The sequence below is a fragment of the Paramormyrops kingsleyae genome, chromosome 14 (assembly GCF_048594095.1).
Source record: "Paramormyrops kingsleyae isolate MSU_618 chromosome 14, PKINGS_0.4, whole genome shotgun sequence".
Classification (NCBI taxonomy): domain Eukaryota; kingdom Metazoa; phylum Chordata; class Actinopteri; order Osteoglossiformes; family Mormyridae; genus Paramormyrops; species Paramormyrops kingsleyae.
In genome coordinates, this window is record NC_132810.1 from 26951365 (window position 1) to 26972316 (window position 20952).

At 44.1% G+C, this 20952-nt stretch overlaps 1 protein-coding gene across 3 annotated transcripts in view; it reads right to left on the reverse strand.

The window, feature by feature from the left end:
• The window catches only part of trim9 (tripartite motif containing 9), a 135092-nt gene that overhangs the window by 68776 nt on the left and 45364 nt on the right, over positions 1 to 20952 (reverse strand). For 2 of the 3 annotated variants that reach the window (XM_072698907.1, XM_072698906.1), the window contains exon 3: positions 18390 to 18446. The exons of the other annotated variant lie outside the window; for it this stretch is intronic. In XM_072698907.1, the coding sequence (XP_072555008.1) occupies positions 18390 to 18446 (57 nt within the window). The remainder of the gene's footprint in view (positions 1 to 18389; positions 18447 to 20952) is intronic. 3 annotated transcript variants of the gene reach the window in all.

Below are 20952 nucleotides of genomic sequence, written 5' to 3' on the forward strand. Positions count from 1 at the left end.
TGGGACCAAAAAGTTACTGTTACCGACTCAACAACGGGAAAACACAGTTGAAATGTAAGGGTATAACTCTAAATTACGAAACCTGTCAAAAGGTAAACCTTGACAGTATGATCGGATTGATTGAAAACTACATCGGTGGATGTAGGAATGATCCCCCTATAATGACGCACTACAACAAAATCGAACGCGACATGAAAAGTTTTCGCCTGTTTAATAGGCCTCTCGATAAAAAGGTCAGGGTCGTCTACGACAAGCGCAGATTGTTGACTAGCGGTGAAACTCTGCCTTTTGGGTACTGAAATGTAAAAAACTAGCAGCATCGCAAAAGGGTGTCTTTAAAAATATTTCATCGAATGAATTTGTTAATGTATCATGAAAGTAAGATGTTTTAAAAGTTTTTTCAAAGATGTACAGATGTTTTAAAATGTAACAAATTTTTTCAAAGATGTTTTAAAATGAAAGTTTTTCAAAGTAAGATGTTTTTTAAAATGTATCATGAAAGTAAGATGTTTTAAAGTGAAAGTTTTTTTCAAAGATGTACATTTGTTTTAAAATGTAACTTGTGTACGAAAATGTTTTGTACATTTATCACAAGAGTATATAAAAACTTTTATACACGCATTTTGGGATTGTGTGTGTGTATGTGTGGAAAGGATTTAAAAGATTAGGGTAGTGTTTACCGTTTCATCAGTGTTTTTTGGAAGATGATGGGTAGCGGCGTGAGAGAGGTCGACTTTGATCACCGTTTAGAATTGCCGTTTACGGCGATAATCGCCGGGGCAAGTTCTTCGGGGAAAACCTATTTTACTAAAGAATTGCTTTTAAATCAGAGTCACTGTTTCATAGGGGTACCCATTAAAAAAATTGTATGGTGTTACGCTTCCCATCAGCCGCTTTATGATGAATTACGTGATCGGATCAGCGAAATTGAATTTATACAAGGGCTGCCTAAAAGCTGGGAAGATGAGGAGCGGTTCCCCTCCGGCTCCTTGATCATCATCGATGATTTGATGGACAGCGCGTCCGAAAATAAACTCATGGCAGAAGCGTTCACGAGATTCAGACATCACCGTCAAATCTCGGTAATATACCTAGTGCAGAACGTATTTCATCAGGGCAAGTACAGTAGGACTATAGCCCTAAATACTACTTATTATTGTCTGTTTAAGAATGTGCGGGACAGAATGCAAATCAAAGTTTTAGCTCAGCAAATGTTTCCTTGGCAGAAAAAGTTTTTTCTAGATGCCTATGAAGAGGCCACTCGACCCGCGCACGGGTATTTATTTGTCGATTTAAGAGCCACGTGCCCAGAAGAGTTCCGACTCAGGACCGGTTTATTACCGGGGTCGCTTCCCGTCCTCTTTCTACCAGTGAGCCATTGATTTAACATTACTGAGCCATGTCCGAGCATCTCAGGAAACACCTGCCGACCCTTAAAGTTCTACAGAGGATGAGGGGGGTGAAACGTAAAAAGATTCTTTCGGACCCATTTAATAACATAATTTTGGCTCTCTCCGAAATCTGTCTCAATCTTATAAGAGGCCGTATACCTTTATCCGTAGCTCAATTTAACAAGCTTAAGAAGCAGAAAAGGCTGATTAAGCTTTTCGCCTGTAAGAAAAAAAGCGTTGCGAGGAAACGCAAGGCCGTGCTTCAGAAAGGAGGATTTTTATTACCGCTGCTGTCAGTGGCTCTGCCATTTATCACAAGCCTGTTCACCAGTAAGACGGCTAACTAGCTTTTTTTTGTTTTTTCCACCACCAGCATGAGCGAGGTAAAAAAAAATGTTCCTGTTGAGCCCCCAACAACTCCGTATGCTGACCCAGAGGGCGACCCCGCATACCACCATCGGGGAATCGGCCCTGGGTGAACTTGAAAACCAGATGCACGGTTTATTAAATCAGCCGGGTATGAACTCGCATGAAAAAGTAAAGAGATACAACCAATTGCTACAGAGGTATCTGAATTTAGTCCGAAAAGAAGAAAATCAGGGGAGAGAAATTATCCTTAACGAGCGGAAAGAAAAAACGGATGAGGAAAAGAGAGATGTGCCGGGGGAGGAGGAGGAGGAGGAGAGACAGCCCGGCGGTGCGACTAGGGACAAATCTGTACAGGAAGTTGTCCAGCAAGTGGCACCCAGGGCTAGAAAGAACGTGGGGTACATCATGCAGAAACTGCTCGATTTCGACGGGGCAGTACGTTGGACCCAGTCGGGTGAACTCATCATCAGAGATAGACCCATTAAAGGTTCCCATATTTTGGATTTGATGAAAACTTTATCCCAGCCGAAATCCCAGGCCGTCGGATATCCTAAAGGCTGGGAACCCTTTTTAAACGTAATATCCGAATTAAACATCCCCCTCACGACCGTCGGTAACATTCAAGCTAGGAAAGCCCTAAGCCATCTTAAAGATTACGGCGCTGGAAACGCCACGGGGAGGGGTCCCCCACCACCCTCCTCCCCTCCTGTGAAAAAGAAGCACAAGAGGCGTGCAAAATTTAGTACGGACGACTCTCCGCTTGTGGGTACCCCTCACACGCCGCGTGATTCCTCCCCTGAATATCGTTTATGGCCTTTAAAGGGTACCCCTTATTCTCCGTGGATAGATTACAGCGATTAAGTGTTTTATGCGTGTGAAAAAAAACGCCTGTAACAACGAAAAAGATGGTTAATAAAATGTTGAATTTATTGAATAAAAGGTGTCACGGTTTTTGTTTTTCCGACAAATAATCTAACAACTATAACAATCTTTAAATAGTTTTAAGGAACATACATTTTGCGGCTTTGAAAGTTTATCGGCATTAACACGGCTAATACACTTTGAATATTTCTTGATAAACTTGGATACTAGAGCGTCGTTTTTCCTCAAGTCATCAGAGTACAGCATCATAGTCTCTTGAAATGAAAGTCCCTTGAAGCGCTGGTAGAGGAAAAAGGAGACGTGGGCCCTGCACGTGGAGGAAAAGTCGTGTTCAACTTGACGCGTATTATACCTTATTTCGCTAGCATGCCTCCCCAAGAAGCGCATAAAACTTTTAGGATAGTAAGGGGAATCGGGGGGATAACCGTAAGAATCAAAGAAGGAGGCTTCCCCCTCTTGGGGCTCCAAAATTATCCCGATCCAGTGTTCACCCTCTCTATTGCTGTCGTGCGTGTTTGCGACCAGAAAAGTGGGCCTCATCTGTACGCTGGTGGGTAATAAATCGCTAGGCCACACACCTCCAAAAGCATCCCCCAGCAGGGGTCGTAAAAGGCATTCCAGCTGGTGAGTGTTCATGGTTAAAAGTCCACCAAAACCTGTCTCTTGGAGTTTATTTCAATCACGGTGTCGAAGCAGGCGTAGACGATGAGACTCATTGTTCGAGGTAGCGGGGCTCTGAACCTTAAATCCAGACGGCACATGCCGCTGATGACGGGTGACAGGGCACCGCCGTCCAGCTTGTCGTCTCGGGAGAGATTGAGAGCAAATAGCGAGTATCCGTTTTCAAAATCCTCACGGTTAATGCATAGCGCCGAATCCCTTAAATGCCTGTTTGTAGCCAGGAAAAGGTTGTAAAACTCTCTGACCGACTGCCTCGCGTTAAAATCGGGCTGGAACGGTTTGCTGGGTATGTGTCGGCCGTTTACAGAGAGACTCAGAAATTCCAGGTCACAATGCTGAAACCTGAATGGGTTTCTGTTTCGCGTGCCCACGAACGCGGTGTGGTCCACGATCCCCAAAACGATGTAGCGCGGTAAGTTGCCCAGGAAAAGATTGTCCTGCGGGCAGAACCGCGACTGCGCGGGCAGCGTGTAATTTTTAACGACTACCCTGCTTATAGGGTACAGGGCATTTGCTTTCATGAGAGCGGCCGAGTGACCCAGTGACACCGCCGGGGAGACGTCCACTTTTTTCACAAACAGGCAGGCCCTCAGTATTTTCAGTTCATAATCGGCATCATTTCTACACATGAGACTAAAATCGCTTTTAGCCTTTACAAACTTTAAGCGTATATCCACATTGTTTAACAGCATTCGTTCGCTGAAAAAAATATCAGCGTGTATAGGGCCTATCAGAGAGAATTCCCGAGAGTTTCTACAGAAGGCAGCTCGCTTCTGCAACCCCACGTTAGGGCCCTGGGGGGTGATGTCCACGCTATCCAAGTCGGCTCCGCCGTCTTTGTACCAGAGCCCTGTCGAAAACTGACTCTCTAGCGTATCCGTAGAAAAATTGAGCAGGGTCTCTATGAATGACCTATAGGGGTGCGTGGCCGATGAGGAACTGATCAGGTCGTTCAGACTCACGTCCAGCTGAGAGAATATACAGTTTAGTGGGTACTGTATAATACCGCAGGGGTCAGCGTCAACCAGGGGGGCGCCGTCCGCCCTAACGATCTTGAGCCTTAGATATAGCAGTGTAGAGTTGAGGTCCAGATAGAAATTGCCCGACCCCGGTATTAGGAAATCCAAAACATCCTGATCGGTAATGGAATTTAATGGGTTGATTTCTACATTATTGGTCTGATCTATGGATAATTGCGTCATAGGGGCCGCAAACAGGTCCAGCTCAGATTTGGTGCATTCGGCCGAGAGGCGGTTAGCTAGAGCCATTCTCCCTTACGCTCTTAAAATATGTCCCCGGGGGGTTTCCTGTTTCTCTTTGAAGGTCGAGACTTGGGAATCCTGACAGCTCTGCTGCTGCGAGGTTTTTTATGACCGTGCTGCCTGGGTAAAGGCGCTGGGGCTCTCTTCCTACGACTCTGAGATAGCAACAGCAGACTAGAGCCTTCCTGCTTGGGGTCACCGGTGTTTGTAAAACGGCCGCTGACTACAGAGCTGGCGAGATCCGAAGCTATTCCTTTGGCCGCCGATTTCAAATGAGGTTTCGCTAAATCAACTCCACGCTTAAGAAAGGGTAAAACGAATCTAAAAGCCCTACTGAGCATGGAGCCCAACCCATGCCCGTACATCACGGGGCTCCCCGCAAAACCGGGGAGCCCATGTCCCGCCTGACTGGTGTAATACTGAATAAATCTCTGCGAATTGTGGTACGCCATGCTCTCCCACCCCCTCCGCTTTCTCTCTTTTTTTTAAACGGGGATCTTTGGCACTGGGCGAAAGTGTAGCTTGACGATCGTTTTTCCGTAGGAGAAATTAATCAGAGTATTCTGATCGTTCTTTATCTCAATATGCAAATTCTGGAGGCTCTGCTTGTTCACCGGTACGTAGTGCAGCTTGTGGAACGGCAAAGTGACTACGTCGCCGAACCCACCGTCTATTTTAACGGTTCTCAGGAGCGGCACTACAAATTCCCCCACATGCTGCGGATCCACGATGTTACAGTAGACGTACATATTATAGAATCCAGCATGAATGTCGGACGGGTAGGGTGAGGTTGGCATGGTACCTCCTACGTTATACCAGCCACCCGGCTCAAAGCCCAGCATGTAGGCCAAAGTAGGTTTAAATTTGATCTTGTATTTCTGATGTCCGGTTATATTAACCCTTCGCGTAATCTCGTTGTATGCGAAGAAAACTTCCATACCTAATTTTTTTAACGAAGCGTTGATTTCTGACACAATCTGTGAAACGGATTCATAATATCCGACTTTAATTTTCCGAGGGAACAGGTAAGGCAAATCCACTAGAGGATCGGCGTCTCTTCTTGCCTCCACCTCCGTATCCCGCAATTCAAAAGTATTTTCGGGGTATGTAATATTTCGCCCCGTGTAACAATACATGATTTCAGCCAGTCCTACTTCGTAAGGCCCCCGTAGCTCTATAGGTCGCGAGAGCATCACGGTGTAATCCGAACTCTGGTTATCGGGGAAGATGGAGAGACAAGAGTTTGACGGTAGCGTGAGGTAAAAAGAGGGGCGATCCTCCATTTTTTTTTCCTTTTCTTTTAAAAATAAAAAATTAAATCCGCATCAAGTCCAACCGCGGAATCCACGAATCAAACCTCGAGGGCCAACCCTGCCAGCGTACTAAAATCCACTTTTTCCCCTTTTCGTCGGTCTTTGAGCCTATAACCTTCTCGACCTTGAACGCACGTTTCGGAGATATTTTTACTTTCTGCAGCTCAGCTTCATAGAATGTCCCCTTGAGTATTTCACCGCGCACGTCCCTCAATTTATACACCGGCGGCGATCTGGGTACACGTTCGCATATGACAAAGTACTCGTCAGTAAATGTCTGCTCGTACTTTTTGTCAAATATCTGACTGTGCTTGGAGACTCTCACAGTGTCCCCTATGTTAAACTTAAAACGTGGCCGTCTGCTTTTTTTCTTCTTCAGAGGACCGTATAGATTATCAAATACTAGATGAGCATTATCGGTCGTGACCTCGGAAGGTTTCATTTTAATTGTGCTGTGAAATGACTGGTTGTACCCCTTTATTAGATCGTCCAACACATCCACGTATCGTCGAGTGTTTTTAGCCGTAAAGTACCTGTACATCCTCTCTTTTAACGTTCGGTTAAATCTCTCTACGACTGAAGCTTTAAGTTCACTACCCGTGGTGAAATGGGTGATTTTATGACTTTTTAAAAGTTTCTGAAAAGTCCCATTTAAAAACTCCTTACCGGCATCCGTCTGTAACTTGAGGGGCACACCCCCCTCGGTTAAAATAGAATCAAAGGCCTCCGTTACGGCCACCCCCATCTTGTTTCTTATCGCACGCGCATAGGCCTTTTTAGAAAAAACATCAATCACCGTAAGGAGGTATTTTAACCCGTCGTTGTACGTGGCCAGCCCTTGCATGTCGCATAAATCGGCCTGCCACTGATACATAGCTCTCGGTACAAACACTCTGTTCCTGGGGAAATTCTTTTTAGTCGGCTTATGTAAAGTATAACTGTCTTGCATAGACAGCCACTCTCTGATGTCATCAGAAGTCACTTTTTTCCCCGTATCTTGCTCCACGGCTCTCTGCAGTCTGGAGACACCCCCGTATGACCCCGGCTGGCTGGGGTCATAGTACGAACGGCTCAAGACACGAGCTGTAGTCTTGGCAACAGACATGCTTTTCACACAGTGAGTGGGGGGTGAGAGCAGGGATGCGGCGTTTTATAGCTGCCTGGGGAGGGGGGTTTTTATTGTTGACAGACTGAGTGAACACATTAATGAAATTGTTGTTTTCTGCATTTAACCCATATGTGCAGAGTTTTTTACAAAAGAGTTTTAGCTGGGGTGAATGTTTAAGATCCATTGGATCTTAAGTCCAACGCCTTAACCACTCGGCCACCCTGCTGAACATGTATATACAAAGACTATTGCAATGCTATTCAACTCAATTTTATTGCAAGGGCATACATTTAGTGAAAGATATAGTTTAAAAATGCTGGTATACATTTTGTGAAAGATATAGTTTAAAAACGTTATTACAAGGGCACACATTTTGTAAAAGATATAGTTTAAAAACGCTATTACAAGGGCACACATTTTGTGAAAGATATAGTTTAAAAACGTTATTACAATTAGTTACACCCGTGACAGTTGTTGAGGTAGATTAGCGATGTCACATGCAGTAAGGTCCGTATAGAGGCCTTTTCAGCGATGCATGTATGCAGAGTAGAAAGCATCTGATTAACATCGAAAGGCTGCTTATTATGAAATTTAAAGGCAACTACATCTACGATTAAAGCATAAAATATAAAAATGTGATTACAGTCAAATTCATCGTCGGGAATACAAGATAGACACGCGCGTATGAGACTTTCTGACGATTGGCCTTCTCTCTCTGCCATCGGCTGAGTAAGTAAAACTATTCCCCGCTGATAATGTTCTCCGATTTGAGCAATCTCAAATATCAGTCTATGAAAGCAGCAGCAAGTATAATCATCCCGACAATCGCTTTTCTTTTTTTCAATAGCATGCAACAACAGTGGACTAACTTTTTCTAAAAAAACATTTAACATAAACCGCCGTAAAGCGCAGCCGATACCGTTCCCCATTACAAATTGCTTTTTGTTTTAGTCTTGGGCCTCCCAACGAGTCAGAAATTCTTCTTCCAGGATCTGCTTAAGCGCGGGGTTCTGTTCAAACAGATCCTGTTCCAGTCGACTGATTTCCAGCATTCCGTCGCGGGCCTCGCGTAGATCATACAGGATAGCTTCCACGGTCCCCTCCAACCTGCCGATGGAAGCTTGGATGCCCAGGGTCACCAGAACGTGAATCAAGGCGGGTGTCAGCTGGTCGGTCCAGAGGTCACTCAGCACAGAGTCAAAGTGTATGTAAAAGTAATTCCTGCCGGCGGGAAACAGGCAAGGGTGCTGTCTTTGACTGGGATGATCCACCTCGCAGCCGTAGCAGTTTTTCTGCTGATGCTTCCTGATGACTGAGGCTAAAAGGCCCACTATCATGGCTTTTATGCAGTTGAGCATCCCTCCGCACAAAGTCCAGAGAAGCGTGCAGATCTCAGGGGTCGGAGGGACCTCTCCAGGAACAGAGGTCGGTGTCGGTGGAGGGAGCTCTCCAGCATCAGAGGCCTGTGATGCTGCTGGTGAAAAGGCCTCATTCTCCCCGCTTTCGTCGTCGTCGGAGAACACTTTGTTGCTGTAATTTGCTGCTGCTGCCATGATGATGGTGATGTTTGTGAAAGGGCTTGTAAAGGCGTCCACTTTATATAAAGGCAGAGGGTGAGGGGAGGGGGGTGGGGGGTGATCCTTACGGCGTAGGTTTTTGCATCTCCTTACGTACCCGACTGTCCTTGAACAGCGCTTGGAAGTAATCGCTCTTTTCTTCAATCAGCCGCATCCAAATCAGGTATGGAATTCTCATTCCACAACTGTCGCATTTAGGCAGCTGCCATATATTCACCATTCTCTTGTCCAGCTCCCCGGTCGCGTCCCACTTCATAAAGGTGCTCCGATGTTTACCACTGGCAGCATCTCTATAGTGCATCTCCATTCTAGCGGTGTCTGTCTGAAAGTCGGGGTCGGTGCTCTCCTTCATCATCGGGATAACGATAGTCTTCAAGTTTCCCCATTCCATTTCAGAAAAACATGCCAGATGCGGGTCATCTTTCCCCGGGTCTGCGGCATCTCCGGTGACCTGAAAGATGCGTTGTCAAAGAGGCAGACCACTTTATCCCCATTGGGCAGCTCCCAGGTAACTCTCAGGTCTCCAGACGGCTGCATCAAAAGTACCCGTCTACGCCTCGTAGGAATCTTCTTCTTGGGAGCCCCCGGAGGCCGCATAACAGCCTCCTCCTGCTCCTGCTGAGTCTTAGGTGGTGAGGCTGAATCTTTCATTTCCATAGTGCCAGACATGTCTGTATTCTTAAAAATTAGTGCTGGCCCTACAGCGCAAAGCTCCCTATATTCTCCAAGGCCTGCTGGTGGGGGTGTGGCACGCATGGTAAGGCCATGATGATACTTGGGGGGTACTTGTGCTTCTTTACCAAAGGAGGTAAACTATGCATGTCCCGTGTAGTTTTCTCTTTCCTGTAGGGGTAAGGCCTTAATGATACTAGGGGGGTACTTGTTTTTCTTTACCAAAGTAGGGAAACCCTGCTCGGTGTAATAAAAATTTTCTGCGGTTGGTTACTTCTTAGGATTCTTTAAGGAGAAATATACAGCCTGTCAAGTTTTATCTGATTTTCTTAAGTCTATTTCGATGTACGTTTTTTCTTTTAACTGCACAGACGATGTACATAACGGGCGAGTCGGGGAAAAAACAAAACTTCAAACAAAATTTACTGAAATACAAAATGTCCAATTTGATGTGTGGCCCAAATTATTACGGATGACCTACCGGGATGTACATAACAGGTGCATGGGAAAAACCAAAACTTCAAACAAAATTTACTGAAATACAAAATGTCCAATTTGATGTGTGGCCCATATTACAGTTTGACCGGGATTTGACCTACGCTGATGTAATACAAACGGTTGCATGAGGAAAAACACAAACTTGAAAACCGTTACTACACAAGGCCAAGCTGTTGCTGGTGCTGCACGGGGTGTCAACACACACACCCAAACTGCCGCTAAGCGTTCATTGGAGGAGGATAGCGTCAGACCCAGACCCACCTCCTCCTCTCATTCTTTGCTCCAACTTGTTCATTCTCTCAGAGTTTCTTTCAGACTCGCGCAGCACGGCTCTCAGCTCTCCGGCATCGCTCTCTCCGAGTCCTTTGCGGATTATCCAAAGCCATGGGACCTTACCACGGTACCGCACCAGACACAGCATCGCTCTCTCCGAGCCCTTTTTTGCGGATTCTCCAAAGCCCGGGACCTTACCACGGTACAGCGTACACTCACACTCCATCAGGTAACCCACCCACTCAGCTCCAGTGTTTGGGACCTTAATGCACCAGCCCCCTGCTCGGCACCCGGTGGATGCAGACAAAACACCACACTCATAAGCACTCTCCTCAATATAAAAAATTATAATTAATTAAATAATAATATTTTTTTAATAATAATAAATAATTAAATTATAATAATTATAATAAATAATTAAATTATATATTAATAAACCCCTCTCCCAATGCTCAACTGGCTCACAGGCAAAAAAAAAGAGCCCCCTCGCACTACCTCATGACGTCACCTGGCTTACAGCCCAGACCTGTCACTTTTTGATTTATTTGACCTTTGTGACCTTTGACCCAACCTGTCACTTTGACAAAAGCGGAATGCCTCATCTCTCTCTAGTGTTTTAGAAAACTATAGACTTATCTCAAATCTTCCTTTCGTTTCAAAGATCATGGAAAAGGTTGTAGTTCGTCAGTTGTCTTCTTTCCTACAAAAAAATAATACTAATGAATTATATCAGTCTGGCTTTAGACCAAACCATAGCAGAGAAACTGCTCTAGTCAAAGTAATGAATGATTTACTTATGGCTTCAGATCGTGGCTGTATATCGCTGTTGGTATTACTAGATTTAACTGCAGCATTTGATACTGTGGACCATAATATCCTCTTGGACCGGTTAGAAGGGGTAGTTGGCATTACGGGGACAGCACTCTCTTGGTTCCACTCATATTTAACTGATCACTATCAGTATGCCCATGTGCACAATTAATCATCCAAGGTCACCAAAGTCACATACGGTGTCCCACAAGGATCTGTACTGGGCCCACTACTGTTTACCCTATACATGCTACCTCTTGGTAACATTATTAGAAATCATGGTGTTGGGTTTCATTGTTATGCAGATGATACACAGTTATATATATCTGTTAACCCTGATGATACATCACTCCTATCTCAGTTAGAAGACTGTCTGTTAGATATCCGGTGCTGGATGGCAAAAAATTTCCTAATGTTAAACACAGAAAAAACAGAAGTACTGGTGATTGGTCCCAAGGCTGCAAGAAATACGTTGCACCACCTAGTGGTCTTCCTATACAACCTAACACGGTGGTTAGAAATCTTGGTCTTCTAGTTGATTCAGATCTATGTTTTGATGCTCACATAAGAAGTATTACTAGAACTGCATTTTATCATCTACGGAACATAGCCAAGCTTCGTAGGACGCTCTCACTTCGTGATGCAGAAAAATTAATACATGCCTTTGTAACTTCCAGACTGGACTACTGTAATGCCCTCCTCTTTGGTTGCCCGTCTGGATCCTTACATAAACTTCAGCTGGTACAGAATGCAGCAGCCAGAGTTCTCACAAACACAAAAAAATTTGATCACATTACACCAGTCTTATCCTCCCTTCATTGGTTACCAGTTAAGTCTCGGATTGACTATAAAATACTGCTATTAACTTATAAAGCACTGAATGGCCTTGCACCAGAATACCTAAGTGATCTGCTGACCTCACACAACCCCCCGTGCTTGCTTCGTTCTCAAGGTGCGGAATATCTGTTAGTACCTAGGGTAGAAAGAGCTACGGCATGCTGCACAGCTTTCTCCTATAGAGCTCCCCAGCTGTGGAATGGTCTTCCACCGGATGTGCGGATTTCAGGCTCACTCTCAATATTCAATCTAGACTAAAAACACACCTGTTTAGTTTAGCTTATAGGGACACTAGTTCTAGCTCTAGCTAACTTCTCACTCCCAGTTAAACCTATAGTGTTAGGTGTAGAGCTGGGTGGGGATCGGTGCCATTGGCTTTGGATAAACTGAATTGACAGTGCTGTCACTCTAGCTTCACAATCGCTTGTGGGATTGGAGTGCTGTCATTTCAGGGACTCCCCAGGCCTGCATTCCCACCTGCCTCTCCCTCCTACTTATGCTGCCATAGCCATATCTGCCGGAGCATTGCACTTCATATTGCACTCATCTAACTTTTAGCACTGCCTATAGTCTCCCCTACTTTGACTAATTGCATATTTTATTTCCCCTACTTCTCCTGGGGGGTGCTGCCTGGAGCCCTCACTCTATCAAGATGTCCAGCACACCCTTCTACATGTGACATCGCCTCTACCAATGATGTCCGTGCGTTCAGCTTGCTGTTCTGCCTGTGTCATCTTCCTTGTATGACCCGCTCCCTGCCTTCTGGTTGCCTGTCGATTGGAGGGAGCGGTGGCACCGGCTTGTCATCTCCCCCCTGCTCCCCGTTTGTGTTTCAGATTCAACTGTATTTGACTCTCCCTGCCGGCCCCTGGAGGATGGGTTCCCCCTTTGAGTCTGGTCCCTCCCAAGGTTTCTTCCTTCTCGGGAGTTTTTCCTTGCCACTGTCGCCTATGGCTTACTCACTGGGGGCTTTGGGTGGAGATGCTGTAAAGCGCTTTGAGACGATGTAATGTTGTGATAATGTGCTATACAAAAATAAATTTGTTGTTGTTGTTGTTATCACAAATGGTTGATTTTTCAACATTGGATAAATGGCCTTTTCAAAAAGCAAGATCAATGCTAAATCAACATTGAAGATCAATGTTGTTTCAAGCACTTTGTCTGATATGGAGTCAATGTCATTTTAACATGTGTGTGCTATCTGGGTACGTGGACCTGTTGGGAGTTAGGACGAACAACAAGTAATGAAACACAGGACTTGGGAGCACAGGACAGAGTGTGTCTGTGTGATTTGTGTGTCTGTGTGTGCAGAGCTTACATATATACACTGATGACTAAAGACTGATTACAGACAGGTGAAATACATTATCACAATGGGCTAGGGATAACCAGACAGGTGAGGGTAGTCATCAAAATCAATGAAGGCTAAATGACAGATGTGACTGATTTGGGATATGGGATGGACCGGACAGGACCGAGGTAGATAGGACGTGAGGTCATATTTATGTACATCTTCATTGCTGCTACTTGGTACTTGTACTTATCACAAGTGTTGGGCTGCGAATAATACAAGAAAGGCTGAATGGCCTCCTCTTGTTTGTATAGTTCTTATGTTCTTAAGAATTTCATTGTAATTTTGTGCATTCTGTGTTTAACATATGTGTCACGCCCCGCTCCGTCCGCTCCTAATGTGTGCCACGCCCACCTCGTTACCTCGTGTTCATCCCTGATTATTCTCACCTGTGGTTCGTTACCCGTAGCTTGTCTTTTGTATTTAGTCCTTGTCTCAGTCAGTCTACCCAGATCCATCATTGTATTGTCCGTTAGATGTCCCTACCTGTCTGTCTTTTGACGATTAAAAACCCTGATTACCCGTCAGTTTGACTCGCTCTCCTGCTTCCACGGCTCGCCTGCAAGCCGATCGTGACAGAATGACGGATCTCCCGAACAACGCAACGCAGCAGGGCGAGGACCTCTGGCTCGTCCTGCTGCATGAGGTCGCGTTTTGGGGAGCAAAACTTAGCAGTTCTTAAATGTGTTGCCTGTAATGCATCTGGACGTCTGCTTTCAATTTTTGGTACCACTTTACAATAAGGCTCCCTTTTGCCACTTGTAAATGGTAGTAACTCATTAATAAAAAGAAAACCGTGTTAGAACTTGTTTAAAATTGTCTATTAATTTTACCTGGGGAGTATTCTTTGTATGTGGATTCTTTGTAAAACATTCGGTAACACTTAAGGGTGCTCTATGAAGGGTACATGACACCAAAATAGGCCCTTCATTGAAACCAACATATCTTGACAAAAGCATTTATTAAGGTTCGTTCCAAGTTCTGTAGCTGTCATAAATGCTAATATTGGCAACTCCTGTGTCAAGTTGACATATCAGCTATGTTGACTGGTTTATGCAGTCATAAAGTTGTGTTTTGACACTTTTTCATTCAAATGATGTAAATGATTATGACTGATGCTACACTTCAGTGTTTCAGAGTGACAAAGTGACATTCTGCTGAGGCGCCCCCTGCTGGCCGCACGTCCGAGGTGCTCACTGAGGCGCCCCCTGCTGGCCGCACCAAGGTGGGCGGTGTAGCAGATACTGATCTAGCAGCAGAGAGGCTTCAACGGGATCTGGATTTAATTAGCGAATGGGCTGATACTTGGCAGATGAAATTTAACACAGATAAATGTAAGGTAATCCATGCAGGGAGCAGAAATATAAACTACAGATATTTTATGGGTTCCACTGAAATAAAGGTAGCTGAATACGAGAAAGATCTCGGTATGTATGTTGATGCCTCCATGTCCCACTCTCGCCAGTGTGGGGAAGCAATAAAAAAGGCGAACAGAATGTTGGGTTATATCTCTAGATGTGTGGAGTTTAAGTCAAGGGAGGTGATGTTACACTTATATAATTCCTTGGTAAGACCCCACCTAGAATACTGTGTGCAGGTTTGGTCACCATACCTCAAGAAGGACATTTCTGCCTTAGAAAAGGTGCAACGAAGAGCTACGAGAATGATTCCTGGTCTTAGAGGAATGTCTTATGAGGAGAGGTTAGCGGAATTGAATCTGTTTAGCCTTGAGCAAAGGAGACTAAGGGGGGATATGATTCAGGTCTATAAGATTCTAACGGGTCTGGATGCTGTTCAGCCAAATGACTATTTCAATATTAGTCTAAATACTAGAACTCGTGGCCATAAGTGGAAATTAGCGGGAGAACATTTTAAAACAAATTTGAGGAAGCACTTCTTTTATTAGAGTATGGAATAGTCTTCCTGCTAGTGTAGCGGAAGCTAAAACCATGGGTTCCTTTAAATTAGAGCTAGATAAGATTTTAACAACTCTGAGCTATTAGTTAAGTTCTCCACAAACGAGCTTGATGGGCCGAATCTCCTTAGTTTTGCTAACATTGAGGGTGAGGTTATTGCGCCAACACCATCATTCCAGGTGTCTGACCTCCTCCCTCTAGGCTTTCTCATTGTCATTGCAGATCAGATCACTAACAGTGGTGTCATCAGCAAACTTCAAGATGGAGTTCGAGCTGTTCTTGGCTATGTAGTTGTGAGTGAAGATGGAGTGGTGCAGGGGGCTTAGCACACTGTCCTGTGGGGTGCCTGTGTTAGTGATGATGCAAGAAAAGCTCCTCGCACTATTGTGCATGTGCTGGGGTCTGCTGGTGAGGAAGTCCGGAATCCAGTTACATAGTGAAAAACTGAGTTCAGTTTAGTGGCATGCTGGGGTGGGATGATTGTGTTGAAGGCTGAGCTGCAGTCCATAAACAGCAACCTGACATAACAGCTTTTATTGTCCAGGTGAGCCAGGGAGGTGTGGAGTGCCATGGAGATGGCATGCTCAGTGGACATGTTGCAGCAATATGCAAACTGGAGGGGGTCTAGGCTGTTTGGGATGCTATCGTTGATGTGGCCCAGCACAAGCCTTTCAAAGCACTTCATTGCAATGGGAGTGAGTGCTACTGGCAAATAATCTTTAAGGCAGCCTACTTTTTTGGTACTGGGATGATGGTTGTTTTCTTGGAGCAGGTAGGAACTGATAACTCTCTAAGAGAATCTTTTCACTTATCTAAGATGTCCGTATAGATAGTTTCCAACTGGTCACAACACAACCAGAGACTCTTTCTGTGAAGGTCCTCTTGACTTTATCCACAGAGAGAGTCAAGATGGAGTCTTGCAGTGCTGGGGAAGCCTGCACAGGAACATCATTAATTTAGAGCTTGAAGTGAGCATAAAACTTGTTCACGAGTGTGAAGTTGTTGTATATGACTGTGTGTGATCGGGATCTGTAATCCATAAGTGACTGGATTCCCTGCCAGATCAGAGATGCATCCTCATGCTCCCCAATTGTGAATCCAATTTGTGTGCATACTGCTGTTTTGCAGACTTTATTGCCTTGCTATATGCTTTTTATATGCTTGCATGCCTCTATTATGTAATGTGTAGCTGCGGATCTGCCTGCAGACTTATGCTGTAATCCATGCTTTGTAACTTGGGAATGAGCGGACCGTTTTAGTGGACAGTCATTGACACATTTCTTGATGAAGGCCAATCAGAGGCCTCTCTGAACATAACCCAGTCCACTGTTTCCAAAAAGTCTTGCATCTTTGCTTCCAAACTCCAGCTCTGCACCACTTTTGTGACTGGCTCCGCACGCTTTAGCAACTGCTTGTAAACACGAAGCAGCAGCACCAAACGGTGATCTGATTGGCCAAGGTGCAGTTGCGAAAGTGAGTGGTATGCATCTTTGTTTGGTGTGTAACAGTGGTATAATGTGTTAGTGTGCCTAGTGGGACAGTAGATGCTGGTTGTCCAGGTCTGCTTGCTTTGATTGGCTGGTTTATGAATGTGAATGGCGAATATGATGGCTCACTCAGAACCATCATCTCTGCAAATAACACAAAACTAAACAAAATGATCTTAAAAATTTCAACTGTTTTAAATCCACAATAAAGTTAGTATAATAAAATGTACCTTAATTTCTTCAGTTGTTTTGATTTGTCAGTTGTTTTACTCCACAACTTTACATTAATTACTCAATGAAGTTGTAGAATGTGAGTCTGTCCTCAAACTAAATTTAAAAACTACAGTTGGTGCAGTCAGAAAAGACGACAATTTATTCCCTAGTAAAGCCATCTATCCAGCGACCCTGGGGCACATTGTATGATAAATTTCACTGAATCAAAATACCACAGTCTAACGAAAATGTACAATGCACAAGCCTACCTTATACACTCTTCCCATGTGTCCAAAAAAAGTGATACAATTAAATTCTCCAACAATAAATTTCACCAAGTTCCCCACGATACATTTCACCAACTGGTGACCAGACTGCTATGGATATGCACTCACCTAAAGGATTATTAGGAACACCTGTTCAATTTCTCATTAATGCAATTATCTAATCAACCAATCACATGGCAGTTGCTTCAATGCATTTAGGGGTGTGGTCCTGGTCAAGACAATCTCCTGAACTCCAAACTGTCATGGTTCTGGACGGCACGGGAACGGGAACGCGGCATGGTGCACAAAAAAGGGCTGACGACCCACTTGCGGCTCCAAGGACAAAAAGGGGATTTATTACAGAAAACAGAAAACACTACAAACGACTAACCAAAACCAAAGGGACCACGAGGGGTCAAAACTAAAACAGGGAGGAATTAACTAGACTAAATACACACAAGGAAAACTAACAAACTAGGTAAACTACACTCAAAGGAAAACCAGACACGACGCGATGAACAAGAGTTTAGACACGATGAACCAGCGGGGAACAGAACAAAGGCAGGAACTAATATACACGGGGTAATGACCAACACAGGGCAGGTGAGGCTGATTAACAAAGACTAGGGAAACAGGACACAGGTGAAACCAATTAACTCAAAGACACTACTAAATCAGGGAAACTAAACACTAACCAAGGAAGCATACATCAACACACGGAAGGTACAAAGGCAATAACAAAGGCAGGGGAACAAGAAACAAAACCAAAACCAAATAACAAAGCAAACACCAGGAATAATTAAGCATAAAGAAAAACACCAGGGAGCTAAATACAAAAACAGAGGAGGTGGGATTCGAACACAAGACAAGAGGGAACTCATGGACCGAGGGGCAAACAGACAGCACATGCTAAATACATTAAGCCACGAGACCAGACAGGAGACAGGGGAGAACAAGGACTGACGTGAAGGACGGAATGACCAGCACCACCTGCTGGTCAAACGGGGAAGGGGCACGAAAGGACCACAGTGGGGGCTGACCCTGACACAAACTGAATGTAAGAATGGGAAAGAAAGGTGATTTAAGCAATTTTGAGCGTGGCATGGTTGTTGGTGCCAGACAGGCCGGTCTGAGTATTTCACAATCTGCTCAGTTACTGGGATTTTCACGCACAACCATTTCTAGGGTTGACAAAGAATGGTGTGCAAAGGGAAAAACATCCAGTATGCGGCAGTCCTGTGGGCGAAAATGCCTTGTTGATGCTAGAGGTCAGAGGAGAATGGGCCGACTGATTCAAGCTGATAGAAGAGCAACTTTGACTGAAATTACCACTCGTTACAACTGAGGTATGCAGCAAAGCATTTGTGAAGCCACAACACGCACAACCTTGAGGCGGATGGGCTACAACAACAGAAGACCCCACCGGGTACCACTCATCTCCACTACAAATAGGAAAAAGAGGCTACAATTTGCACGAGCTCACCAAAATTGGACAGTTGAAGACTGGAAAAATGTTGCCTGGTCTGATGAGTCTCGATTTCTGTTGAGACATTCAAATGGTAGAGTCAGAATTTGGCGTAAACAGAATGAGAACATGGATCCATCATGCCTTGTTACCACTGTGCAGGCTGCTGGTGGTGGTGTAATGGTGTGGGGGATGTTTTCTTGGCACACTTTAGGCCCCTTAGTGCCAATTGGGCATCGTTTAAATGCCACGGCCTACCTGAGCATTGTTTCTGACCATGTCCATCCCTTTATGACCACCATGTACCTATCCTCTGATGGCTACTTCCAGCAGGATAATGCACCATGTCACAAAGCTCGAATCATTTCAAATTGGTTACTTGAACATGACAATGAGTTCACGGTACTAAAATGGCCCCCACAGTCACCAGATCTCAACCCAATAGAGCATCTTTGGGATGTGGTGGAACGGGAGCTTCGTGCCCTGGATGTGCATCCCACAAACCTCCATCAACTGCAAGATGCTATCCTATCAATATGGGCCAACATTTCTAAAGAGTGTACGTATTGTCACATTCAACATTGTGACTGCAATGACAGAAGGGTGAAAAATTGGAACTGCATGACAGAGGGCATAAATCAAATCAAAATCGTCACGGAGGCGGTTCCAGTTTGTGTAGCCGGGTGAGAGGTCGCAATGCATCTAACCGTAATGCATTGCATCAGGATCAGAATGCGTTGCTTTAAGCCAGCGCTGTAAGCAAGTCGAACGCACCCAATGACCGGACTGGGGAAAGAAACTGAAACATGGACTTAATACAGAGTGTCACTACCGAAAATGTTACACCTACCGAAAATGTAACTTCCGCTACTACGTATGCGCACGCTTGCGACTTCTGGAAGGAGGCGTGCTATTTTTTTCGCGTCACATTTCATCGTCTGTTGATTTTTTATGAGAATGTCGACGGCGAGAGGAAAGAGAAGGTTTAACTGGATAATGATGGAGTCTTTCGACTTTAAAAGATTTTATTTCGCATAGGCCTTTAATGCCCAATGTGCTTCAGAAGGAGCGACGTAAAATACAGGGTATGGCCATTAATTTTACAGTCAAAGGTGACATTACTTTAATGTTACCATTATGTACTACTCCCAGTTCGATGTGCTGTGAAGTTACTTAAACTAAGCCTGCTTTTTTTCTCCTTAGTCATTTCATTTCTTAATTGTATCAGTGTAATTACCACACACTCGTGTCAGTTATGGCAGCTGTGCTAAATAAAGCAAATTATATTTGTTTCTGACAGACGACCGATTGTTTTATCTTGGACCAAACCACACAACATAAACATTGTTTATGTTACGCAAATAAAAGTTCTTAACTATTATTTTGGTGTGATTTTTTTTTTATAAAATGCTGTACATACTGTATATATCACAGCCCCTTGATAAGCAATATGGGTACACAAGATTAATATATACCCTGATTTTATTACGTTTTCTAAAGAAAATGCATCTATTCAGCAATACCATTGGGAAAAATCTTATGTAAGATTGCAGTCAGGCACTAAAAGCAACCCGTACACAGATGCAAATATTACAATCGGCAAAGCAATATGGTTTAAATGACAATACAGTGACGGCTGAACTACAAATATAAACATCAATGACCCATCTCACAATACGTGACCAATGAATGATGATACAGGACGTCCACGCCCTGAACCACACAATCACGGTCTGCCGCAAAATGTGAATACATGCGCAGTATTGGTCCTGTGGAAGTGTACATTACGCATGCGTAATAAAGAAGTGCCGGAAATTGTGGTTTCGTGGACGCATGCGTGATGAATGTGCGCATGCGTAGTAGCGGAAGTTTCATTTTCGGTAGGTGTAACATTTTCGGTAGTGACACAGAGGACTAATGACAACAACCAGAAACAGCTGATCGCATGGGGATCCCACGCGAGGTTAACGAGGGGGTGTGGCACACGGAGGGGGCGGACGATCGTTGCAGGACAGGGGTAATGTTGGGATAAGATCTTTATCGTTTTGGAAGCCATTAAGAAAAAAATGCTCTTCTTGTTTTATCCTGTTCATTTTGTGTTTAAATGCTAAAAAAAAAAAACATATTTAGGTGTAATTTTGGGGGGGCGGTTTTCCATTATTTCTTATGGGAAAAATTAGATCAGAACTCGAACTTTTTAGGATTCGATCCGGAGTCCGGAACAGATTAAGTTTTGAGGTACTACTGTACTTCACTACAAGTCTAATTCTTCACATTTAAAATTCTTGTTATAATTTTGATTTATATTTCTAAAAATAAGAGGTAAGAGAGAAAATGTTTCTGTTTAGTACAATGGTACTATGTGGATAAACACATTTGTTTTACAGAATATTTATGTTATCAAGCTGACTTTCTTGTGCACTACATTTTATTTTTACACTATACTTATGTTCAGTTGCACTTGAATAATTAAAAGTGTATTTTTAATGTAATTTCAACATTGTACAAATTAATATAATGTATTTATATATGTACATGTGCATCCCAGACCCCTCCTGGAGCCGACACCTTATCGTGGTGG